We start from the raw sequence: 27,187 nt of genomic DNA, 5'->3' as shown, positions 1-27,187 counted from the left end.
TTTTGTATTTTTCTGAAGCTAGAAACCGGGAGAGACAGACAGACTCCCGCATGCGCCCAACCAGGGGGCGCCCACCCGGCACGCCCACCAGGGGGCGACGCTCTGCCCACCAGGGGGTGATGCTCTGCCCCTCCGGGGCGTCGCTCTGTCGGGACCAGAGCCACCCCAGCGCCTGGGGCAGAGGCCATGGAGCCATCCCCAGCGCCTGGGCCATCTTTGCTCCAATGGAGCCTCAGCTGCGGGAGGGGAAGAGAGAGACAGAGAGGAAGGAGAGGGGGAGAGGGGGAGAAGCAAATGGGCGCTTCTCCTGTGTGCCCTGGCCGGGAATTGAACCCGGGACTTCTACGCGCCAGGCCGACGCTCTACCACTGAGCCAACCGGCCAGGGCCCCGTTTTGTTTTTTTACTTTAAAATAAGATATGTGCAGTGTGCATAGGGATTTGTTCATAGTTTTTTTTATAGTCCAGCTCTCCAACGGTCTGAGGGACAGTGAACTGGCCCCCTGTGTAAAAAGTTTGGGGACCCCTGATCTACACTATAAAATGGGGGCAGAACAGGAGCTTGCTCTCTTGGTTCCTGAGATTATCATTAGAGGAGAGAGCAGAGCAGAGAGCAGAAGGAGGCCATGTGGAGGAGGCCAGGAGAAGCAGCCAAGATGGCGGAGTGTTGAGTGAGAAGCCAGTTTGTGCAGAGTTTGTGCAGGGAGAAGGAAGGAGATGGGGAACAGAAGTGAATAAGTCTGGTGAGCTAGAAATCTTTGATTCTAGGAAACTCGGATTTGTCAGTAGCTTTGTGAGCACTGAATGTGAGTGGGTTTTGGAGCCCAGTGTGTGTTTTTACTTGCCCGCTGGGTGCAAGCTAGGATTAAAAATGATGGCTCATCAGTTTTTGGCTCCATTGTTTCTTTACCAACTGTCTGAATCCAATGCAAACCTGCATGGGCCAGGCTGCTGTGATGGTAGCCCTGGCTTCTGGCTTTACATAGTATTCCAAAACTAATATGAAATTCCTTAACTGACATGCTATCTTCAACTAAAAAATTAAAATGGCAATCTGCTATAAATCTTTACACTAAACATTAACCATCCTTCATATACACATTTTCTTAATAGTGCCTTGAGTTTCCAAAGAAATTTCAAATTGTGCGGGTAGGTTGGGGGGGGGGTTGTAATTGAAAGAGAAACGAAGAGACACTTTGGGTTTTAATATAGTATATTTGCACTTTAATGAAGAAGGCAGAAGTAGCGAAGGGAAGAAATGAAATCATAAAAGTGGTACTATAATTACAGTATAAAAATTATAAAACCATTCTAGCAGCATCAAATCTTTAACACTCATCTATTTACATAGCCATCTTTTCTTCAGAAAATAAACTTATTTTTAGTAAGTCTAAAAAAGGCTTGTCTTAAACCAAAAGATTTTTAAAACAAACTCATGGTTATTTCAAAAATAAATCTTGTGAGATAAGTTTGAGAATAAAACTAGTAAAACCAAAAAAACTATTTTATGTTAGTTGGGTCTATGTAAGTCATATTTTAAAGGTTTTTTAAATTATTAATTTTAGATAGACAAAGAAAGGGAGGGAGGAAGTGGGAGGAAGAAAAGGAAGGAGAGGGGAGGGAGCAGGGGGGGAGAGGGGAAAGGGGAGAGAGGAGAGAGAGAGGGGAGTCAGGGGGAGAGGGGAGGGAGGGGAAGAACAGAGGGAGGAGGAGGGAGGAGGAGGGAGGAGGAGGGAGGAGGAGCGGGGAGGCGGGGAGGGGGGAGGAGGGAGAAGCATTCATCTGTTCTACTTAGTTGTGCTCGTTCAAAGGCTGCTTGCCATTTGTGCCCTGACCAGGAAGGAACCCAAAACCTTGGCATTTCAGGATGATTTTCTAACCAACTGACCTAACTGGTATTTTTATTTAGCATTTTAGCCAAGACAAAATTTTAATTAACACATGTTAAAATCTAGAATTCCACATGATTTTAATGAACATGTGTTTATATTCTCCTGTTGAGTGGGATAATGAAATAATCAAGAATGAAAGCTAAAAGTCCAATGACTCTTCACTAATCTAACTCCTAAACCACTATCAAATTTTTTCCCATATACTGAATACATAAATTTTATAAGTACGTTTTAAATGTATAAAATCACACTTTTTACAGTCACACAGGCGTATGTACCTATGTACAATGAGCAACTGAACACAGTCTGTTAACAGTGCTTTTAGGTAGCCAGAATCTAACAATTACGCTTTAAAAAAGAACTAAACCAAGTTAAACTTAATATAAAAGATATCAAAAGAAATGTTCCAGTTTTTCAAATTTATTTCAAAAGTAATTATAAATGCAATGAGAAGAACATTTTTTGGTTTTGGTTTTGTTTTTGTTTTACTAACTAGAAAACAAGAGGTAGCTCTAAAATTTCAAAATCATACACGAAGTTCCTTTTAAAAACACCAATAACACTACATACTTAGAAACTACCACCTCCATCTAGACTTAGACTCAATCTCTAAAAGATTGAAATTCACAGCTCCACATAATTGGATCAATATTACTATCTTATGGTTGATTATATTTTTTATTCTTGCCCCAAAAGGACCAAGAATAACTTAAGAATATTGGTTTTGCAATCTTTGACTAAGAGTCAAAGATAGGTTTTTTTTTAAATATAATACCTGTATTAGAAACTAGTAATTCTCAAACTTTCACTGATCTTTCAACAATTAAAAATCAACCTTTCAATATCAACTTATTAGACACAAATTAAACTAGAGAAAAATTCTTCCCAAAGCAGTGTTTTTTAAGTAACCAGCATGCTGTACACTATATATCATATGATATATAGAATTACAAATGTAATGAAGGCCTGGCCTGTGGAGGCACAGTGGATAAAGCATCAACCTGGAACACTGAGGTCACCAGTTCAAAACCCTGGGCTTGCCTGGTCAAGACACATATGGGAGTTGATGCTTCTCCCCCCACTCTCCTTTCAAAAAGTGAATAAAATCTTTAAAAAATAAATTATTGGGCCTGACCAGGCAGTTGCACAGTGGATAGACCATCGGACTGGGATGTGAGGGACCCAGGTTCGAGACCCCAAGGTCACCAGCTTGAGCGCGGGCTCATCTGGTTTGAGCAAAAGCTCACCAGCTTGGACCCAAGGTCGCTGGCTTGAGCAAGGGGTCACTCGGTCTGCTGTAGCCCCACGGTCAAGGCACATATGAGAAAGCAATCAATGAACAACTAAGGTGTCGCAACGAAAAACTAATGATTGATGCTTCTCATCTCTCTCCGTTCCTGTCTGTTTGTCCCTATCTATCCCTCTCTCTGACTCTCTGTCTCTGTAAAAAATAAAAATAAAAATAATAAATAAATTATTGGATAATTATTAAAAAAGCAAATGTAATGCAGTAATCTATTATTTTATTTCCTAATCTATGACCATTATTCATGACTGAGACCAATACGAACATGTATCAATACATAAATCTGAGGTACTGTAGATATTTGGTCAACCTTCCATCTCCTTCTTAACCAGCAAAGGATGCTAAAACATGATCTGAAATAGAATGTGAGCAGACCAGGTAAATCAGGAAGATGATTAAAATAAAGGAAAGGGGATAAACTGGTATAGAAATTGTTTCCAAACCAATTGGTAAAAGTCACCAATGCCATCGTGCTCATTTTTTTTACTCCACGGATCATGCCAAACGTATTTTAAAAACAAAATAAAAATCTACACGTTGTAGTGACTAAAAAAAGGATTTTACAAGCTTTTAATTTAAGCTAGAATGCCAAGGGAGCTTCAAATTTGAAAAGAATATAGATTTCAAGGAAAAAGAGGCCGTCCAGAGGGGTGGAGGGGGTGAATAACAGTCCTACTTGGTATGCATAGGTAGAGGGAGAGAAAAGGTATCTTGGTGGAAATTTCCACCTTCCTTAAAGGATAGAAAAAATAATAGGCTGCACCAATCAACTAACAATATATCCCATGGGACAAGAGAGCAGAGACGCTAGCTGAAAACATTCTCATAGAGTCAAAATTTGACTTGCCTTAGGCAAAAATATTCTTAAAATTTTGTTCCATGGCAAGTTTTCATGTCTCCAGATTTATACATTCCTGCCCTGCTGCTAACCAGCTAACTACACATACACCAAAATTACCCTAAACCTTAATTTATCTAACCCCAAGTTTGATTAAGAAAAGCCTCTGAGAAACTGTCACAACGTATTTACAGTAGCACTTTATATTTGCAACCCAGCAGACTTGAATAATAGATATTCATTATACAGGGTGGTTTATAGTTGTGAGTATGGGAAACAGTTTAGTCTTGTATTATTATTTATTAGTCTATTATTATCCATAAGAACTGCCCCACCCTGTATTTCAATTTACTGTACAAATAAATACACTGCTCCAACCCTCCAGTGTTTCTATAAATGTGAAAATCCATTTTAAAGTACATGGACCTTAAAAAATGCTACTTTCCTTCCTCGTATCTTGATTGACAAAATCTCAGTACCTCATTTTCTCTATATAGAGTAGAAAAACACTAATCTATTATGAACCACTGATCTTCAGGGAAAAAAAAATCAATTCAAAACTACATATAAACAGCTACTATATGGTAACTTTATTCAGGGAATCTATCATAGAAGCAAATTAACTTCAAGGAGAGGCCACTTTCATGCTAGAGGTCCATTAACATATCTTGACAGATACTACAGACAAAAATCACAAAAAAATATTATTAAAATTTCAATTTCTCATAAGATCAATATACAAGGTCATTTCAGTCTTGGAAGCTAGGCCAACTAAATCTTAACCATGTATAATGATTAACTATGTCATTAATTACGTTCAAGTTGAGTATCACATTCGTGAAAGCCTCCCTTTTCCTAATTTGCATTTTAGGTTATGTAAAGTGCGGGGATCTATCCTCCACAGGCAAATCTTGACTATGTCAGGCAAGTAGAAAACAATCCAGATACTTTCCCAGTTCACTTCAATTACAACTGAAAGATGCCTTCAGCTGTTATAGTTGACCTTTGAACAATCCAGGATTGAATTGCATGAGTCCACTTATATGTGGATTTTTTTCAATAAATACTGTAAATGTTTTCTCTTCCTTATGATTTTTTTTTTCCTTAGGTGAGAATCTGGGAGGTGGAGAGACAGATTTCTGCATGTGCACCAACCAGGATCCACCTGGCAACCCTCCAGATGTTCTGCCCATCTGGAGCTGCTGCTCCGCTGCTTGGCAACTGAGCTATTTTAGCACCTGAGACAAAGGTCATGGAGCCATCCTCAGTACCCAGGGCCAACTTGCTCATTCGAGCCATGACGGCAGGAGAGGAAGAGAGAGAGACAGAGAAAGGGAGAGAGAGAGAGAGGGAGAAAGGGAGAGAGAAGGGAAAGGTGAAGGGGTGGAGATGCAGATGGGCACATTTCCTATGTGCCCTGACCACAAACAGAACTCAGGACTTCCACACACTAGGCCAACATGCTAGCACTGAGTCAATCGGCCAGGGCTTGATTTTTTTCTTTAGCTTACTTTATTGTAAGTATACAGTATATAATACACAAGCATACAGAATATGTGTTAATCAACTTCAGATTATCAATAAGGCTTCGGTTAACAGCAGAGTGTAAGTTTTGGGGAAGTCAAAAGTTATACATAAATTTTAAGGGACAACTATATTTCATATTTAAGGTTATTTGCAATTATAAACCATATATGGGCTTGGTGGTTAAGAGCTTAGGCTGCATATTCTCTCTGAGTTTGAATGTCAGTAATATTGCTTGCTCAGTGACTTGAGCGAGTTACTTATCCTCTGTGTCTCAGTTTCATCATTTATAAAGTGAATATTATAATAGTACAGTCCATTCTGCTATAGCATATCTTTGCCTTGAACTACCTCCTACAGAACTGTTACAGAGAATAATGCAGGAATAGTGTGGAAGTGATGTTGGTTCATATGTAATTTCTTCCAACGAAAAGAGAAATCCTTAGCAATATATAAAGATCTTTTTAAAAAAAACTGAGTATTTACAGAAATGCTTTTCTTTAATGCAAATAGTGCCTGGTTTAATGATTACAAGACCTATGTTTTTTCCACCACATTAAGTATCTGACAACCTACAACTATAGATGAAGAAAATGCAAAGGTAGTTCCCCGCACTAAACCATGAAGTAATGAAGAAAGCACATACTGGATCAAATTTTTAGTACTGATAAAAAAAGTTGGCCTACATCTCAAAGAACAAAGCATAAGCTCCAGGTTTAGTACCACAAAGGTGACTGATGCTAATGTGAAATACCAGTAGAGATTTAACCTTGCTAGTATTTTCATTTATGTTATTACTGATTTTGTTAGTATTCTGGTTACAAAGTTCCACAGGTTTTGAATGATCCACCCCAATCCTATTTTTTTCCCAGTAAACCCTGTTATTTTTAGACCTATTATTTTTTGCAAAACAGAAGAAGGCATTTTGGCGGCTGCACCTATTACCTAGTAATTTGAGAACTGGGAGAATTAGATTGGGTTAATACACATGTCAAATAGGGCCTGGAACAAAATAAATTTTAGCTATTGCTAACATATACTATATTATAACTCAACATAATGAATTACCTTCAACTCGAAAGCACACAACTTGTCAATATATTTTTCCTCTACTTGATGAGCCACAGATCATCTCAACATCACTAAATATATAAATTTATATAAGACCTGATCCCCACCCAAAAAAAGCCTGAATATAGATTAAGAACCATAACTCCACCAAATGTGTTAGTAAACTAACAAAATAACCCACTCACACTTCTAGGCAGAGGTGCTGGCTCTGATACATACAGTAAGAAAAATTATTATGAAATGCTTTGGATTTTCTGTTTGTTTGATTCCATTAATTTCATAGTAATGTGACCTAAAAATAAAAGTTGGTAATAATGTTAATCATTTCACAATACCTTTATATAATTTTATTTAATTAATATTTTTCTCCATTTTACATACTAATGAGCTTCTTTAAATCAATGCCTCTTTGTTTCTAGGAAAGATATGCTAATATCACTTTGGAAACTTATTCCTGTATTGTTTCATGTATTAACATTAAATCAACTTTTAAAAAACTGTTTTATGCTAAAATCGTTTTTATATATATATATATATTTATAAACTCTGATATATGATGATTTTTATTCAAAATTTTCAAGCCCACCTTGGACAGTTGACTCAGCAGTAGAGCATCGGCCCGCCATGTGGAAGTTCTGGGTTCAATTCCCAGTCAGGGTACACAAGACAAGCGACCATCTGCTTCTTCCCCTCACCCATCTCTCTCTCTTACCCTCTGCAACCATGGTTCAAATGGTTCAAGCAAAGTTGGCCCCAGGTGCTGAGGCTGGCTCCATGGCCTCACCTCAGATGCTAAAACAGCTCGGTTGCCGAGCAACGGAGCAGCAGCCCAGACAGGCAAAGCACTGCCTGGTAGGGGGCCTGCCAGGTGGATCCTGGTCCGGGTGCGTGGAGGAATCTGTCCCTGCCTCCCTACCTCTCACTTAATAAAAAAATATATACATTCTGGCCCTGGCCGGTTGGCTCAGCGGTAGAGCGTCGGCCTAGCGTGCGGAGGACCCGGGTTCGATTCCCGGCCAGGGCACATGGGAGAAGCGCCCATTTGCTTCTCCACCCCTCCGCCGCGCCTTCCTCTCTGTCTCTCTCTTCCCCTCCCGCAGCCAAGGCTCCATTGGAGCAAAGATGGCCCGGGCGCTGGGGATGGCTCTGTGGCCTCTGCCCCAGGCGCTAGAGTGGCTCTGGTCGCAACATGGCGACACCCAGGAGGGTCGCAACATGGCCACGCCCAGGATGGGCAGAGCGTCGCCCCTGGTGGGCGTGCTGGGTGGATCCCGGTCGGGCGCATGCGGGAGTCTGTCTGACTGTCTCTCCCTGTTTCCAGCTTCAGAAAAAAAAAAATGCAAAAAAAAAAAAAAAAGGAACAAATTCAGCCCTGGCCGGTTGGCTCAGTGGTAGAGCATCGGCCTGGCGTGCAGAAGTCCCGGGTTCGATTCCCGCCCAGGGCACACAGGAGAGGCGCCCATCTGCTTCTCCACCCCTCCCCCTCTCCTTCCTCTCTGTCTCTCTCTTCCCCTCCCGCAGCCGAGGCTCCGTTGGAGCAAAGATGGCCCGGGCGCTGGGGATGGCTCCTTGGCATCTGCTCCAGGCACTGGAGTGGCTCTGGTCGCGACAGAGCGACGCCCCGGATGGGCAGAGCATCGCCCCCTGGTGGGCGTGCCGGGTGGATCCCTGTCGGGCGCATGCGGGAGTCTGTCTGACTGTCTCTCCCTGTTTCCAGCTTCAGAAAAATACAAAAAAAAAAAAAAAATATATATATATATATATATATATACATTCAAGCCCAAAGATCATAAAAGACTAGATTCAACTGGTACTACATACAGGACTTAAGATCATGTTTATTTATATTACTTTATGAGAAAAGTGTTTTCATCTGACCTTCAGTAGAGCAGCAGATAAAGCATTGACCTGGAATGCTGAGGTCATCAGTTCGAAACCCTGGGCTTCTCCAGTCAAAGCGCATACAAGAAGCAACTACAGCAACTATGAAGCAACTGCGAGTTGATGCTTCCCACTCCTCCCCATCACCTTTCTCTTTCTCCCTCTCTCTCAATCCTCTTTCTAAAATCAATAAATGAAATCTTTAAAAAAAAAAGAAAGAAAAGTGTATTCATTAGAAACAACACAATCCAAATATTTCATCGGAGGCCTAATTATTTAAAACTTCTATGGCTTTAAGAGATTTACCATTTAACCATGTTGTCATGCAACATTTATGCAGAACATTCCAAGATATATATTGGTAAGCAATTCCACCATTGTGCAAACATCATAAGACTGTAAACTTAGATGGTATAAGTCTACTACAAACCTAGGGTATATGGTATAGCATAACGCTCTGTGGGGGAGAAAAATAATTTTCCCCTACCCTTGTGTTCTTCTTTGAAACATCCCTGTAATAAAAGACCGATCACCAGGACAAAAACAAACAAAAGCTCAATAACACATATACCTCCTGTATACGTGGAAGAGACCCAGGAAAACAGAATAACTCACCAAAATGGCTTAAGGCACCACCTTAAACACCATCTTCAGCTGAAGACAAAAGATGTTGGGAGGGAGAAACCAGTTATAGGAGGTTACCAGGAAAAGCACAGTAATGCAGGGTAAGATTTTCAAGCAGACTTAAGTCTCATCAAAGTTTTAACTACTTAAAAAAAATAAATAAATAAGACACCCAGGTTCTGGCTGGGTACTCAAATGGTTAGAGCGTCCTCCCACCAGGTGAAGGTTGTAGGCGCAATTACCAGTCAGGGCACATACAAGAATCAACCAAAGACAGCATGAATGAGTGGAATATCAAATCAGTGTTTCTCTCTCTCTCTAATCAGTAAATAAAATTATTTTAATTTTACCTTTAAAAGACACAATACCTAAACAAAAACATCTCTAAAAATCTAAAACTAGAAATGTTTTGCCCAACCTGTCGTGGTACCGTAGATAAGGTATCGACCTGGAGCACTGAGGTTGTCGGTTCGAACCCCCAGGCCTGCCTGGTCAAGGCACATACAAGCAATATAGCAGCTCCCCCACCTTCTCTCTCTTCTCCCTCTAGTATCAATAAGCAAAATCTTTTTAAAAAATATTTTATGAGGCCCTGGCCGGTTGGCTCAGTGGTAGAGCGTTGGCCTGGCATGCAGAAGTCCCAGGTTCGATTCCCGGCCAGGGCACACAGGAGAAGTGCCCATCTGCTTCTCCACCCCTCCCCCTCTCCTTCCTCTCTGTCTCTCTCTTCCCCTCCCGCAGCGAGTCTCCATTGGAGCAAGGATGGCCTGGGCGCTGGGGATGGCTCCTTGGCCTCTGCCCCAGGCGCTAGAGTGGCTCTGGTTGCAACAGAGCGATGCCCCGGAGGGGCAGAGCATCGCCCCCTGGTGGGCGTGCCGGGTGGATCCAGGTCGGTCGGGCGCATGCGGGGGAGTCTGTCTGACTGTCTCTCCCCGTTTCCAGCTCCAGAAAAATACAAAAAAGGAGAAAAAAAAAAAGAAAAAAAAATATTTTATGAAATTAATTACAAAGAATCTGTATACTCTTAGCATCTTTTATACTGTTTCCTTTATTTTGGTTTTTACTGTGTGTTTTGTCTCAACAGCTTTTATGCCAAAGACTCACTAAAAATCTACACATAGTTTCTGAGTACGTACCCTATTAAATGAGAACCAATGAAGTAATATTAGAGTAAAAGGAAAAAACTTCTTTGAGACTATTTTTAAAATAAAATAATGAAATTGCTCTTCTTAAGGGTAAAACAGATACTGTACAATGAAAAGTGCAAACTGCCTGACAATTATGTTCCTGTGAAATAATCAAAAGTTTAGCCAACAGTGGCACAGCAGAAAGAGCATCAACCTGAGAGGCTAAGGACCCAGGTTCAAAATCCCAAGGTTGCAGAGTTGAGCGCGGGCTCATCGACTTGAGCGCAAGCTTGCCAGCTTCAGCACAGGGTCACCAGCTTGAGCATGGATCAACATGATCCCAAAGTCACTAGCGTAAGCCCAAGGTCGCTGGCTTGAATGAAGGGTCACTGGCTGGGCTTGAGCACCCCCCCCCCCAACTGTCAAGGCACATATGAGAAGCAGTCAATAAACAACTAGAGTTGACACTTCTTGTCTCTTTCCTTTCCTGTTCCTGTCTCTCTCTCTCTCAAAAAAAAAAAAAAAAGAAAGAAAGAAAGAAAGAAAAAAAAGAAAAGAATCAAGGAAATATGTACTAACAACATCTTTTGCAGAAAAGAAGAGAAACTAGGCTTACTAATGATTGTAAAGATTAACATTTCCATTTAACAACCACTTTTGAAGTACCAAGTACTGTGAAAAATTCTAGTTAACAAATATATTAACTAAATACTATAAAACAAAAATGTATCCTGGACATTTTTCTTTCAAGTACACAAAAACTATTAAAATATTTTAAAGATACTCCATAATATAAAAATAGATTGATTCAGGTAGGTCAATGGGAGAACCAAAAAGCTTACTTAGTTTTCTTTTGTACTAATTCACACAAAAATAATAAAAATAGAATTTTTCAACTCCCAAATGATTTCTCATTTTAAAATGTACCAATTCAAATGGAAACAGGACTGTATACTCCAGAGGTTTAAATAATCAATTCTACTATTTCTAAGAAACTATATAAGGTTTTTTAAAGCCACCAATTCACCCAAATTTCTTTTAATTATCATTACTAATGAACAGTCTATCAATATCTACTCATAATCTATATAAATGTTCATATACTTTGAAATATTCCTCTTAGGAAAATTTCAATGCACAAAATGTCAACCTTTTAACAGAAGCATTTTAACAGAAAAAAAATTACTCAAAAATATTAATAATTCATCTCCTCATATATTGCTTTTTTTTTTCTTTTTCTATTTTTCTGAAGCTGGAAACAGGGAGGCAGTCAGACAGACTCCCACATGCGCCGACCGGGATCCACCCAGCATGCCCACCAGGGGGCGATGCTCTGCCCATCCGGGGCGTCACTCTGTTGCGACCAGAGCCAGTCCAGCGCCTGAGGCAGAGGCCACAGAGCCATCCCCAGCGCCCGGGCCATCTTTGTTCCAATGGAGCCTCAGCTGCGGGAGGGGAAGAGAGAGACAGAGAGGAAGGAGAGGGGGAGAGGGGGAGAAGCAGATGGGCACTTCTCCTGTGTGCCCTGGCTGGGAATCGAACCCGGGACTTCTGCATGCCAGGCCGACGCTCTACCACTGAGCCAACCGGCCAGGACCATCTCCTCGTATATTGAAAACTACACAACAGTAATGGAAGAAATTAAGGAAAAACTAAACAAATGGGAAGACATTCTATATTCATAGACTGTAAAATTCAATATTCCCCCAATGAGATCTATAGATTCAACACCTCCCCATCAAAATCCCGGCCTGCTTTTTTACAGAAATTGACAAACTGACCCTATAATTCACACAGAAATGCAAAGGGCATAGAACAGCTAAAAGAATTTTGAAAAAGAACATACCAAACATATATCCCTATATCAAAACTTACTGCAAAGCAACTTGGCCGGTTTAGCTCAGTCAGAGTCATCCAGGAACACCAAAGTTATGGGTTCAATTCCCATTCAGGGCACATACAGGAAAAGACAAATGAATGCACAACTAAGTGAAACAACAAATGAATGCTTGTCTCCCTCGCTAAAATCTTTTAAAAACTTACTACAAAGCTACAGTAATCAAGACAGTTTGGTAGCCATGTAAAAATAGACATATAGAAAATGGAAAAGCATTGAGTCCAGATAAATCCTTCCACTTCTGGCGATTTGCTCCCCTCCCCCTCGAAGTGAGAGGCAGCAAACAGACTCCCACATGCGCCCACCAGGGTGCGATGCTCCGCCCATCTGGGACAACGCTCTGCTGTAACCTGAGCCATTCTAGCGCCTGAGGCGGAGACCACTGAGCCATCCTCAGCGCCGGGCCAACTGTGCTCCCATGAAGCCTTGGCTGCGGGAGGGGAAGAGAGAGATAGAAGATGGGGAAGGGGGAAGAAGGAGACAGGCACTTCTCCTGTGTGCCCTGGCCAAAATCGAACTCGGGACTTCACCACACTGGGCCGACGCTCTACCACTGAGCTAACTGGCCAGGGCCTGGTCAATTGCTTTTGAACAAAGCTGCCTAGGCAATTCAATGGGAAAGAATGCCCTGTACAATACATCAAATGGCAGTGACACAACTGGATATCCACATACAAAATGATGAATGTAGATGCTTATCTCAACATTCTCACAGAATACAAAAATTAAGTCAAAATGGATCACAGGCCTAAATGTCAGAGATGAAACTGTAAAAACTTCTTGAACTCAGGATGTAAATGTTTTAAAATTAGATTGTGGTGATAATGCCTGCACAACTCTGTAAACTTACTAAAAATCACTGAATTGTATACTTAAAACAAGTTATGCTATATAAATTACACCTCAGTAAAGATGTTTAAAAACAAGTCACTTGTAGCCCTGCCAAATAGAGCGTGTTCCCTATACACAAAGGTTTCCAGTTCAATTACCAGTCAGGGCACATACAAAACAGATCGATGTTTCTGTCTCTTGGTCTCTCTCTCCCCCCTTCCTCTTTCTCTAAAGTCAATAATATTTTTTAAAAATCAAGCAATGAATGCATAAATGGATAGAACAACAAATCATGTTTCTCTATACATATACTGCAAAGACAATAAGGGGCAGCTATATAGAGACAAAAAATGTAAGGTTGGAATATAACTGCAACTATCTAAAATTATAAGTATTATAACAAGAGCAAATAGTTATAATAGCAATGAATGTGCCACATACTATTTTGAGTGCTTTACAAGTATTTACTTCTTTAATCCTTACTATTGTACATTGTGGTTTCCCCAATTGCACAGATGGGAAAACTAAGACACAAAGAAAAAAAAACTTGTTCAAAATCACAAGAGTGCTGGGATTATGAATATTTTCCCCTCTTCACACAAATGCTATTAAACTATTATATCATATTATTATGCAATTGAAAAGGAGACTACTGGATGGCATGGTTGCCATCCAGCTTCCATTCGCTGTTTCAATGTCTTATCTAGACTTTATTTGAATACACCCACCCGCCATACAGCCCAGGTACTCCAGAGAAAACTGACCCCATCCTTAAGTACAGCAGTTGGCCCAAGTTAGCTTAAGCCAATCAGCACATTTCAATGGCCACAGTCATTTGTTCAGAGATCCAATCAGGATTTTGTCTGGAATGTTAGTACAGAAAGGTGTTCTCTCTCCCAATGGCCACTGGCAGCCATTCTACCACCATGAGAGGAACATCAACAGATTGAAGCTGACATCATAGAGAGCAGAACAGAAACGAAAAGAAACTGGTCTTTAATATTCTTGTGTTACTGTAAGTCTTTTCCTACCTTTGGACTTCCAGAAAAGTGAGCCTACAGAGCCTTTTTACTGTGTTTAAAACCACTTCAAGACCTGTGGTGGTGCAGTGAGTGGGTCAAGCGTAGACCTGGAACACTGAGGTCGCCGGTTCAAAACCCTGGGCTTGCCTGGTCAAGAAACATATGGCAGTTGATACTTCCTGCTCCTCCCCCCCTTCTTTCTCTTTCTCTCTCTCTCTCTCTCTTTCTCTCTGCGTGTGTGTGTGTGTGTGTGTGTGTGTGTGTGTTTCTCTTCTCTAAATGAATAAATAAAAATAATTTTTAAAAAAACACTTCAAATATTCTACTACTTATAACATGAAGTACAAATTGATTTGGGGGAAGCCCACTCACTGTATTTCTAGAACAGATTACTCATAACCCTTAAACTCATGATGGCACACATCAGAATAAAAACATGTTCAATGATAATCTTTTTAATTAAGGTTCATGTAAACGATTGAAAGTAACGTGTAATTTTATGTCCCCCGTGGTACTTCTTTTTCCATTGATTTTAAGAGGAAAGGAAAGGGAAGGAGAGAAGGATTGACTCGCTGTTCCACTTAGCTGTGTTCCTGTTGACTGCTTCCCATATGAGCACTGACCGGGGCTGGGACCAGCAATCTCGAGGTCCGGCTACCAACCCTGGCCCTGCAGGACTATACACTGTGCCACTGGCCAGGGCCCACACCATACTTTTAATACAAGGTGGAGCAAAAGTAGGTTTATAGTTGTGCGTACACAAAACAAAGAGTTCATTCTTGTACTATTTTTTATTAATTATTGTACTATTTTCCATGCAAACAATAAATCTATTTTTGCCCTACCCTTTATTTTAATACGATATTTTTAAATGTTATTTAAGATCTAAATTTCTAATGCCTGAAAAATCAGAAGGTTCTATACCATTGGGCCCATGATACTGAAGGACAATACTCAGCTCAAATGGAATACCCTCTGCATAGCTGATACTAGGGGAGGCTTTGTGTGACTCCTACAGGTATTAAGATGTTGCACTATTAATATTTAGCAGGGCCTATATCAAATGAAATACAATGAGTACAGTAGTCCCCCCTGATCCACAAGAGAGTATGTTCCAAACCCCCAGTGGATGACTGAAATCAGTACCGAACTCCATATATACTGTGTTTTTTCCAATACTACTTTTTGTTTTTTAAACTACTTTTGCACTTTGGGGCCATTATTAAGTAAAATAAGGGCTACCTGCACACAAGCACTGCGATACTGCAACTAATAACTGAGACAGCTACTAAGTGACTAACAGGAGCAGGGCTTGAAGCTTATGGATTATTTCTGAAATTTTCCATTTACTATTTCGGACCATTATTTACTGCAATTAACTAAAACTATAGAAAGTGAAACTGCAGATAAGGGGGACTACTGTAATAAAAATTATAAAAATATTCCATCTTTTAAACTTCAACCTTTTAATTAAAATCTTATACTTTTTAGCCCTGGCTGGATAGCTTCATTGGTTAGAGCATTATCCCAAAATGCAGAGGTTGTTGGTTCAATCCCTGGTCAGGGTACATACAAGAATAGATGTTCCTGTCCCTATCTCCCTATCTCTATCTATCTCTCTCTCTCTCTCTCTCCCCCCCCCTTCCTCTCTAAAAACAAATTTTTTAAATCTTGTATTTTTTAAACAAAAAAAATTTCATGAAAACGTGTATTTGTCACCAAACCATGGGAAAAACTATTCTCTTTTTTTTTTTTTTTTTTTTATATTTCTGAAGCTGGAAACAGGGAGAGACAGTCAGACAGACTCCCGCATGCGCCCGACCGGGATCCACCCGGCACGCCCACCATGGGGCGACGCTCTGCCCACCAGGGGGCGATGCTCTGCCCATCCTGGGCGTCGCCATGTTGCGACCAGAGCCACTCTAGCGCCTGGGGCGGAGGCCACAGAGCCATCCCCAGCGCCCGGGCCATCTTTGCTCCAATGGAACCTTGGCTGCAGGAGGGGAAGAGAGAGAGAGAGAGGAAGGTGCGGCGGAGGGGTGGAGAAGCAAATGAGCGCTTCTCCTGTGTGCCCTGGCCGGGAATCGAACCTGGGTCCTCCGCACGCTAGGCCGACACTCTACCGCTGAGCCAACCGGCCAGGGCGGGAAAAACTATTCTTGAGTTAAATAGCATTGAATACTTTTAAATACCTGATGGAAGTCTTAAACTCAGCATCAAGTTCCTGAAAACATGCCAATATATTAATGGGTTCAAAAGTTTGACAAATAACTTAGGGTACAGGTGAAGACAAAAATAAAAGGTTTTGAAGTGCATCCAGAAAAATGTAAAAAGTTGACCCTAAGTTTAAAACACTTGAATACACAGGTGTTCTATTAATCAAAACTTATCTGTAAAACAGATTTGCAAAAGAAATCACAAGAATGGTAGTATATTTCAAAAGAATTTATAGCAGAGTAAGTTCAAACCAAATTAGCAAAGTTGGGAGGCAGAACTTAGTAGAGAAAGACCTTTCGAATTATATGGCTCTACCATGAATTTGGACAATTCTGGGGGATAGGAGGTTGTTTAATTTTAACAGTACAACTTTATTATTTAAAGTAGTTAATATAATACAATCGGTAAAAAAAGAATCAGTAGAACATAATCTATTTTAATAAAATACCTGAAAAATAGGGAAAAGTTATGATAGCTATAAACAATAGTGTGAACTTACAAATGAAAAATCTAGTGAAAACAGGCTAAAAGAGGAGCACAGGAGGATTCTCTGATGACAACAGTAGTAATATACTCACTGGGTAAGTTAGATGAAAGGTTCACAGGGCTTATATTATTATAGTATTTTATTACTTAGTCGTGTTACATATTCTTTTGTCTGTATGCTGTTTTATAATTTTAGAAATTTTAATCCAAAGTACTGACTATAAAAAAAAATTAATAATCAACTTTCAGCATCAATGTTCTGAGTGAAAAAAGCCAAATGACCAATGTTTTTTTATTTTTAAAGTCTTTTTAAAGTAGTTTTTTTCCGCCTGACCGGGCAGTGGTGCAGTGGATAGAGCGTCGGACTGGGATGCAGAGGACCCAGGTTCGAGACCCCAAGGTTGCCAGTTTGAGTGCAGGCTCATCTGGTTTGAGCAAAGCTCACCAGCTTGGACCCAAGGTCACTGGCTTAAGCAAGTGGTCACTCGGTCTGCTGAAGGCCCACAGTCAAGGCACAAATGAGAAAACAATCAATGAATTAAGGTGTTGCAACGAAAAACTGATGATTGATGCTTCTCATTTCTCTTTATCTGTCTGTCTCTATCTATCCCTCTCTCTGACTCTCTATCTCTGTAAAAAAAATAAAAATTAAAAAAGTAGTTTTTTTCAAAGCGATATGAATGTTAATAAGAAATTAAATGTACTGATGGAGGTTTCACCATTAATATTTAGCACGACCAATGATTTTTTGTGCTCTTACATTGGAGAAAGCTATACTTAAACTATAAATACCTGCTTAGGGAAGCAAACAACTCTACATCAACTCAAGAGACAAGATATATTCCTGGAAAAGGTTGCCACTCTCAGAATCATCAAATTGTAGGCAATCTATTTAAACTTTCAGTGTCTCGGTTTCTTTACCTATAAAATGAGACACAAGCATACCTGGATAATATTGTGGATTCTACCACAAAGGTGGAGGATCTTGCCTTCAATTTGGAGGGAGGGGAGATGCAACACCTTTGCTTTAATGCAACATTAAAGCAAAGCACACACAATAACACGAGATGTCTGTATCTGTATTATTGAGTTGTTGAGGTAATTAAAATACATGTAAAACACCTGGCCCACTGCCTGGTAAATAGTAGTAACTTTTTTTTTTTAATTCACATGTGAAATCTTTTATTTTATTTATTTTTTTTTTATTCATTTTAGAGAGGAGACAGAGAGAGAGAGAGAGAGAGAAGAGAAAGACAGGGGGGAGGCACATATCAACTCCCATATGTGCCTTGACCAGGCAAGCCCAGGGTTTCGAACTGGCGACCTCAGCATTTCCAGCTCGACGCTTTATCCACTGCGCCACCACAGGTCAGGCAGTAGTAACTTTTTAAAAGTCACTTACTACTTAATGTAAGTCCCTTCCTTGCGCAGAATTAAGGCTAAGGCGCACACCTATCAATTAGAAAATATGTAGGTGCACCTGTATTAACAACAGTGAGACAGACTTGATTACCAGCTCCCACATTTTCTCAAGACTGGCCAAGACCCCAGATATCCTCGAAGGAGCATGAAAAGTATCATAAGGGAAACGGGAGAGAAACTAATCTAACCCTCTCAGCAACTTTCTCTGCTTCACATGAGAGAGAGAATGATGGTGATGAGTGGGTGTAACCCAAGTTTCCCTCTCCTTCTACAAGGACATCTATTATCCTGCCAACACAGAGCTGTGAAGGACTTGACCAGTAACCTGGAAATCTTTACCAGGCCTACAGTTCTGAGCAGCATATAAGCAACCTATTGGTACAGAATTTGGATTTTCATTAATGATAAAATGCAAATGACTTAAAGAACAGGAGTTCCAATATTCCTCCTGCCAGGGGAATGTTGTATTTCAAACAACTAATTATGGACCATATCACTACTACAGATCTGCATTTATCATCCAAGACAAGAGGTTTAGATAAAGGAAAATAAAAAGGGAAATTTTCAAGTCTATCTCTTCTGAAGTAAAGGAATATTATCTCCTTGAGACTCACAAACTGTTCAAGTCCCTACACACAACAAGATCCAAGAAAATGTTAATAATTGTTGAATCTGGGTGACAGACACAGGGTTCTTTATACTATTCTGTTTTTGTGTGTACTTGAACATTTCCATAATATATAAATAGATATGCATGTACATGTGTATCTACAGGTGTTTATACATAAGCTTCCAATGCAACGCAACAAACTAGTAGAAAAGTAACCCTATTGTTCAAAGTTTTCAAATTCCAAAAGTAAGTGAATTTTATCCAGCTACTTTCTCATTCTAGAAGTCATCTTACAGGTGACCAGACTAACAGTAAAGGTCTAGAGAAGGAAATCATTAACTGCCCTGAAATAAAAGGAGCCTAACCTTGAAAACACAGAGGCAACAAGGAAAGGTGCTAAATAATCACCACAACTATTGCACATTCATATTTGTTCCCATCTGTTATTTCTTAACACAGGTAAGTATGTGGAAGAGGAGGAAGTATTTTAAGGCCAAATTTACTCTTTATTCTTTAAATTGATGGGCAACGGAGGATGGAATAAAATCTTAAAAGCCCCCATTAAAAACAACCATTTCCAAGAAGGGAAAAGGAGAGTACTGTACATCCATCTTTTAAAAACAACTCATAGCTCATAGCAGTATAACCAGCAACTTCCAGTGACCAAATGTGCTTAACTGCCAGATAAGAATTTACAAAAGTAACAGATTATACTATATTTGCCAAAACCCTGTTTTCAAATTGCCATTCAGTTTTCACAATATAACAAATTCATTTCACAATTTAACATGTTAGTTATGCCTAAAAATGAAACTAGACAAATTTTAAAATAAATGCTAACGTTGCAGCAAATTAATCTTTCATCAGCCCTATTAACAAAAGTTTGTGCTCACAAATATGGCAAAAAAAAAAATACTTATATGGCAACTATAACTTAGGCAGACTCAAAAGAGTAGTTAGGTAGCCCTAGTATTTACATTACTTCTCAAGTCCAACAAAGGTGACAAGAACTTATTTAAAATGTAAAAGAGAAATGCAAACTTACTTATACATCCCTCTCTAAAAAAATTTATAGAACAAAACTCCTCCGCTGGAATCCCTCCCAAATATTTCCATTAGCAACATTTATTTTCTTAGCACAAAAGTGATCTGTTCAATATCACAAAAGCTGGAGCATCTCAGTTTTACATAATTTCCCTTAAACTGAAAAATAGAAAAATTGTTCCATTTAGAATTCTGTTTCTATCCATGGAAAAGCCATCATCCATCTGAGTGAAAGCACATGGCTCCCCTTTCATGGCTTGTTCCTCAATCCTTTGCAAGGAATATAAGCTTTTAAAATAGGTATCTACTTACCAGGTTAAAGACAGTTTCTACGATATCCCTGTTGGATACTTCTCCAACTTCAACCAGTCCCGTCAACACAGCAAATTTCATCCTGATGCCCCTGATGGGGAGTCCTGGTTTCAAGGACAATGCACTCTCTTCAGCAGAGGTTTCTTCTCCTTTCCCTCCACTTCCCCCGTCATCACCTGTTGGTGGCGGGGAAGGGACATTATTGTCTTCACTAGCCATTGCTAGTTCACGAGAAACTCGAGTCACTGCGGGACAGCAATCGCTGCACTAGTAATTAGGCACACGCAACGCAAAACGACAAGGGTCACTCTCCCAAGTTGTGGAGAACCCCGAAAAGCAGCTTAAGTGGAAAGTCCTTGGCGTCGCCCTCCTTTTCTTGCAGAATATTTGTCCAATCTCTCTCCCCGAGGCTGACAACAACGCCAAACCCTATTGGAAGATTAGATAAACGTTAAATAGGCTAGGTTTTGTATCAGGGTGTTTCAGGAGCACAAGGGAAATAGTTACTGTGCGTCAAGTAAGTTACTAAAGGGGCCCCACTACCCGCCGGCCGCTCCTCCCCGGCTCGCGGAGCCGGGTTCAGAGCGGAGGCGGGTGCGGGAAGCTCCCGAACAGGTTCCCTCCTCCCCCACTCCCGCAGGTTTTAGGGCAACCTCTCCTCACAGGTGCACGGAAAGAGAAACTGACGCCGGGAAAGGAGGGGTCGGAGGAAAGGAGGGAGCCCCCAAGCTGCCGCAGAGGGAGAAAGTTACTCCTCACCCAGACGCTCGGGCTCGTCCTCACCCGCGGCCAGGGAGCCGCGAGACGGAGGTGGCGGCGAAGATCCGGGGCAGGAAAAGGTGGGGGGTGGGGGGGGAAAGGGGCGGTGATTCTTCTCCACGCTCGGCCCAGGGGGAGGAGTGGAGCACCTCTCCGGCACCTGAGAGGCTCGGCGGGGAGAAGAGGGCAGGTGTGTGGCGGCCAGCAGGCAGGGGAGGCCTGGCGGAGACGGCGAGGGAAGGGGGGAGAGAAAGGTCAGTGCACCTGGTCGCAGCCTCCAAGTTTCCCCAGTCCGCTCCCGGGGAGTCCGCGGCTGCACAGAACTCCTCGCTTCCTGGGCCGCCCCGCCCCTGCGATCAGCCTTTGCAAAAAGGGCCGCCGCTGGCGCCGCGGACGCCGGGGCTGAGGCTGCTGGCGCTGCTGAGGATGCTACTGGCACAGCTCGCCCCGCCGCGGCTCGCGCGGCTGTCCCTGTGCCCACCGACGCTGCTCCTCGCCGCCATGACAGCGCCGAGTTGCTGCCGGGCGCGGCGTGCGCGTGCGCGAGCGAAGGCGGAGGCCGCGGCGGGGTGGGGGCGCGCGGGCGGCTGAGGGGGTCGGGGCAGGGCGGGGGCGCTGGGCGCGGACTTGCTGGCAGGGCTGCGTGGGAGGCGGGCACCCCAGGGAGCGCGCTGCTCAAGTAGCACCAGGTGTGTCCCCGGCGCAGCGGGGTAAAGCTCCCTCCAAGCGCCGGCTTTTCCCCCGCCTCCCACCCACCACCTGGGAAGGTGCAGTTGCCAGTGCTGCGCCGGGGACTCTGACGCTCCTGTTGTTGGTACCGTAGGGTCTCCAGGCGCGGATTGAACCCGCCCCACGTTGCCAAGATGTCTTGTTGGACTTGGAGGACACCTGAGCGACTGCTACTAGCCAGAGAGTTGGCAGCGCTGGAGCCAGCAAGGCTGCTGCCCTTATCTACAGGGACCAGAGTCCCCACCGCTGACTGCTTTCAGCTGTTGCCCGCCCGCTGCGTTCGGCGAAGACTCGGAAATTTACACCGGGATGCCCCGGCAGCTGCCGCCACTTGGAAGGGGGTGGGCGGGGGACCCGTGTCCAGGAGGAATGGGAAAGATTCCTTGCTTTGCAGCTGCCACCCCACCAAATCTCTCCCACATTCTAAGGAGGGGAGGATTCTTGAGACATTTGCTCCAAACAGCGTGGAGGCGGGGTTCATTTTGCCTGTGGTTCTCTGAAGGGTTGAGTTTTTTTTTTCCCCTCGTGATTTTCCTGTGTGAAAGTTAGGTTCGCCTCCTCGGATTAGTTTAGAGATCAGTTATATTAGGATTGAAACCAGCGCAGATCAGCGTAATTTGTGTCCTGCTCCTCCACCCTCACAATTCACAGTACGCATTAGTAAATTCACTGGTACATTAGTAAAAGCCAAACAAATATGGAAAAAAATAGGTTTTTACCCTTATGACTCTTGAAAAATCATAAGGCCGTTTTAAAAAATGTTTACTGAAGCCCTGGCCGGTTGGCTCAGTGGTAAAGCGTCGGCCTGGCGTGCAGGAGTCCCGGGTTCGATTCTCGGCCAGGGCACACAGGAGAAGCGCTCATCTGCTTCTCCACCCCCCCCCCCCCTCTCCTTCCTCTCTGTCTCTCTCTTCCCCTCCCGCAGCCAAGGCTCCATTGGAGCAAAGATGGCCCGGGCACTGGGGATGGTTCCTCGGCCTCTGCCCCAGGCGCTAGAGTGGCTCTGGTCTCAACAGAGCGACACCCCCCCCCAGGGTCAGAGCATCGCCCCCTGGTGGGCGTGCCGGGTGGATCCCGGTGGGGCGCATGTGGGAGTCTGTCTGACTGTCTCTCCCCGTTTCCGGCTTCAGAAAAATACAGAAAAAAGAAAAAAAAGTTTACTATGCTGGTAATTGCCAATATGAAAGAGAAGCAAAAAGTACCGGGTCAAACAAAAGGAAGTACTATGGTGGAGTTAGAAGGAAAAAAATACTGTATATTGGTTTGAGAGATGAAATAGTTTGAGATGGGCTTTAATAATAAACAATTTTAACTATCACATGGAAATTTGGGAGGAGGGAGGCAAAGGGAGAGAAGACAAGTACAGAGTGTCTTTAGATAGTGTTACCTTTTTTTATGTTTGTTTATTGATTTTAGAGAAAGAGGAAGAGAGAGAGGAACATAGATGTGTTCCTGTATATGCCCTGACCAGGGATTGAACCAGAAACCTCTGGGCTTCAGGAGGATGCTCTAATCTAACCAACCTACCTATCCAACCAGGGGCTGGGTTTTTGGCGGGGGGGGGGGGGGGGGGGGGGGGTTGATTTGTTTTTTTGTATGTTTCCGAAGTGAGAAGCGGGTGGTGGGGAGGGAGGGAGCAGACAGACAGACTCCTGCTTGCGCCTCACGGGGACCCACCAGGAATGCCCATCAGGGGTAGATGCTCAGCCCATCTGGGGCGTTGCTCCATTGCAACCGGAGCCATTCTAGTTCCTGAGATGGCCATGGAGCCATCCTCAGTGCCAGGGCCAACATTTGCTCCAATGGAGGCTTGGCTGCAGGAGGGGAAGAGATAATAGAGAGAAAGGATTGGGGGAAGTGTGGAGAAGCAGATGGGCGCTTCCCCTCTGTGCCCTGGCCAGGAATTGAACCCAGGACTTCCACACACCGGGCGGATGCTCTACCGCTGAGCCAACCAGCCAGGGCTCCTTTTAAAAAAATACTAAAAAGAATTCAGCAGCACCAAATCTAATGTGATTGCAAATATGTATTAAAGATGTTTTCCATAAGTGGGTTTAAATACTCCAAAGATGAGGCAAACATTTTCCTCATTATCGGAACTAGTGATTCCTAAATTGCAAGGGTAAGAGGCTTACCCTTCTTAAATGGTTGAAAAAACTATTTTCAGCACCCAAAGTTTATATATATTTTTTCAAGCTATAAGAGAAAGTTTATTTAGAAAGTCACAGGGGTATTATAAGAGAGCTGTAAAGCCCTAGCCAGGTAACTACTTTGATTAAAGAATCCTCCAGATAAGCCAGAGTTGCAGGTTCAATCCCTGGTCAGAGCTTATACAAGAATCAGCCAATGAATGCATAAATAAGGGGAACAACAAATAGATGTTTCTCTCTCCCTTTCTTCCCTCCCTCCCTCCCTCTCTAAAATTAATTTTTTAAAAACTTGTGTAAGTGAGCTGTAGAAGAAATGGGCTGTGGAAACAAGCTACGGAGGCAAAAGAAGCCCGGATTTCTATTTCAGATTGTTAAATGACTAAGTCTGGAATAGGGAATGTAGTGTGCCTTCAGGGAAGAGGCAACTTTCACTTGACCTTTAACATATCTGAATGGAAGGAGGGAGGGGGCCTTAAACAATGGAAGGCTTCTAATAGCATTTTGCTTTCTCAGATTTGGGCAAATAGTCTAACTTTGAGTATGTTAGTATATCTGGCTTATAAGTGCTAGTAAAGTATTTGTTAAATAATAAATAAATACCCTCTATTAAGAAGGAGTAGATGATAGTGAGAATCCCTTAAACACAGTGTAGTCACAAATATTCAGTCTAAATCTAGGGGCTAAGATCTGTCTGTGTCTATCATGGATTTCCCCACTCACTATTATCATTATTCTGGTGAAACAAAAGGGGAAAGAAGACATTATACCAAAAAAAAATTGTTAACCATATTTTACAATTTTTCAGAATTATTCAGCATTCTGGTTTACTTTGCCCCGATTACAGTAAACTAGTTGGCAAAAATCAGAGGTTCACTGCAGAAGGAAGCATAAGGAAGGTAGACAGGAAATTTTACTTCTAGACAAGCCATAGTGAAAATATAATAGCTTTGCCCTGGCTGGATAGCTCAGTTAGTTAGATCATTGTCCCAAAACACAGAGATTGCAGGTTGGATCCTCGATCAGGGGACATACAGGAACAGATCCGTGTACCTCTCTCTCTCTAAATCAATACAATAAACATTTAAAATACAATAGCTGTGGATTATTGTTTAATTGTAAAAATAGAACCATGAGAGTGTTTCAAGCTGCAACAGTCCATCAACAATTAAGCTCCTTCATGGCAAATGTTTTTAACATTGTGAGGTCTCGATACATATTATTTACATTGAGTTAAAATTCTAAGGGCCTGAAAGCCCTTTCTTGAGTCTACACAACTACTATCAGTTAGAGGAAGGAAGATCTTGGTATATATAGTGGTCTTAAAATTAAGAGCAATTTTACCATTTGTTAAAATTTGTTTGTAAAAACAATTTCTTGATACTAGAATGGAAGTTTCCTATTCAAAAGTCTTCATGTGAACTATTGGCAGATGTGTTTATAAGGCTGCCTTTTTGTATCCCTCTATAATATATTCAACTACTTCACAAAAAAGGAAAGGAAGGAAGGAAAAAGAAGCCTCCTGTAAAGACAGGCTCAGGTTCTCTATCACTGTCTAATTTGTATCTCTCTATGACATCACCATCTTGATGGAATTAATAACTAAAAGGCTTTCATAATTTTTTTTTGTCTTCAGCATACATTGAAACCATAGCAGAAAACAAAACAGTGGATTCAGAACAGAAAGACTTGTGCATAATTCAGAGGAACTCAAGCAAAGAGAATGTGATTTCATTGTGAAATTAAGATTATTAATCTACAAACCCTTACCTATATACATACAAAGAAAAGAAAATTTTGATAACCAAGATGGGATGGTATATTCTACTAGAAAGAACACCCAACCCACTGAATTGTAACTTCCTGACATTTTGCTTGCATACGGATCAAATGATTACACATACATGATTTGCTGTGCACCTAGATGTCTATCCCTTCAAGGGGAGTTTTCTTGATATTGTTATTAGTATCACTTACGATAGCATAAGCTGCATCTGCACACTTGTAGCCCTGGCTTGCAAGCACCCTCCTTGTTAGAAAGTCAAACATTGCTTTTACTATTCATTATATTTTACTTATGTTAAATAAAACTTCAAATGATAGTAACCTTTATTAGTAACATTTTACAGGGCATTACATTCTGGGAATAATTAGAATTTAAGAGGATAAGACATTGCCTACTCTTACAGTTGGAAACTCAAAAGTTTAAGAATAAAAGTTGATATAATTGTTCATATCTAGAAATTCAAATGGATCCTTATCAGTATAGTACATTTTAAATGCTTCTAAATTCTTTTTTTCTTTTGATATGTCATACAAGGGATAGAGACTCTAAAAAGGTCAAAGTCTCTTCCCTTTCAGCAAGTATGCTAGCCAAGACATACTTTTTAAGACATTAAATATTAATGACGTATTTCATGTAGTTAACATAGACATAGACTAGATTTGTAGATTTGTCTTTTCTGTTTTCCTTTCTCTATTTTGTTCTTAAGTAGTGTATAATTAGGTAGTCCATTTACAGTGTCTGTTGGGATAGTAAAATAGTAATGGCCATGAGCCTTCAATGAAGCTTACCACCACCCTATCCTACCTTTGCAATCTGTATAATAAGTACATATCCCTAGAATGACTGTCATGTCAGTGTGTCACCTGAAAATGGTAGGTTATTACTGCAGTCAACAAGAGAGTAATGAGTTTTCACATTAGAAATCAGACACCAAAAGATTGACTTTAAGTAGACAGAAGAAGAAATTACTTTTTCTAGCCCCCACTTTCTGTAATTTGAACTTTGAATTGCTTGCCACTACTCCAAGTAGAGAGAGAAAGATGACTTCTGTAATGTAGAGACTGGGAAACAGTAGTGGAAAAATTGGGGAGATGTCGTTTAAGCATACAAACTTGGAATTAGCAGATAAGTAAGTCCTAGAAATCTAATGCACAGCCTAGGGATTATAATCGACAATATTATAAACTTCAAAATTCTCACCACAAAAAGAGTAATTATGTGACATAATAGAGGTTGTAATCACATTGTGAGATAAATATGTCAAATCAACAAATTGTACAATTAAAATTTCCACCATGTTATATGTCAATTTGATCTTAGTGTTTTAAAAAAGGAAAAAGCTTCCTGGAGAAGGAAATGCCTTGAATCTTGAAGACAGTATGACTTGAGAAAAGGAGAAAAAGGTGCTTAAACCAAGATAGCAAAGTGTGCAGACAGCTGCAGGTGAAAAACATGGTTTCCAGAACCTGTAGCCCATCAAAGGGAAATGTCCAATGAATAGAATAGTCGCAGCTGTTGTTGGAGATACAAATGTGGTGTCATCTGACAAAATAAGAAAGATCATCAGGGAAAGTGTCAAGGTAGGAGAGAAAAGCAACTACAGACTACGAGGCTTGTGATAGGCACACCCCCTCCCTGGCCCCAAGGATGTCCACATTCTAAT

General features: G+C 41.5%; 1 protein-coding gene across 6 annotated transcripts in view; it reads right to left on the bottom strand.

Annotated features, from left to right (window-relative positions):
* Positions 1 to 21,368, bottom strand: part of LRBA (LPS responsive beige-like anchor protein) — a 634,310-nt gene extending 612,942 nt beyond the window's left edge. For 3 of the 6 annotated variants that reach the window (XM_066281017.1, XM_066281027.1, XM_066281036.1), the window contains exons 1-2: positions 21,127 to 21,367; positions 20,104 to 20,532 (exon numbers count right to left, since the gene is read on the bottom strand). In XM_066281017.1, coding sequence (XP_066137114.1) covers positions 20,104 to 20,322 — 219 coding nt within the window. In that variant the 5' untranslated portion in view covers positions 20,323 to 20,532; positions 21,127 to 21,367. Of the gene's footprint in view, positions 1 to 20,103; positions 20,533 to 20,862; positions 20,932 to 21,126 lie in introns of those variants that run through there. The other 3 variants (XM_066280997.1, XM_066281009.1, XM_066281003.1) reach the window with 2 other exon arrangements.
* Between the last annotated feature and the right edge of the window lie 5,819 nt (positions 21,369 to 27,187).

Source organism: Saccopteryx bilineata, chromosome 1, assembly GCF_036850765.1.
Source record: "Saccopteryx bilineata isolate mSacBil1 chromosome 1, mSacBil1_pri_phased_curated, whole genome shotgun sequence".
Taxonomy (NCBI): Eukaryota; Metazoa; Chordata; class Mammalia; order Chiroptera; family Emballonuridae; genus Saccopteryx; species Saccopteryx bilineata.
Note: the sequence above shows the minus strand (reverse complement) of the source record. Positions and strands in the feature narration are given on the sequence as shown.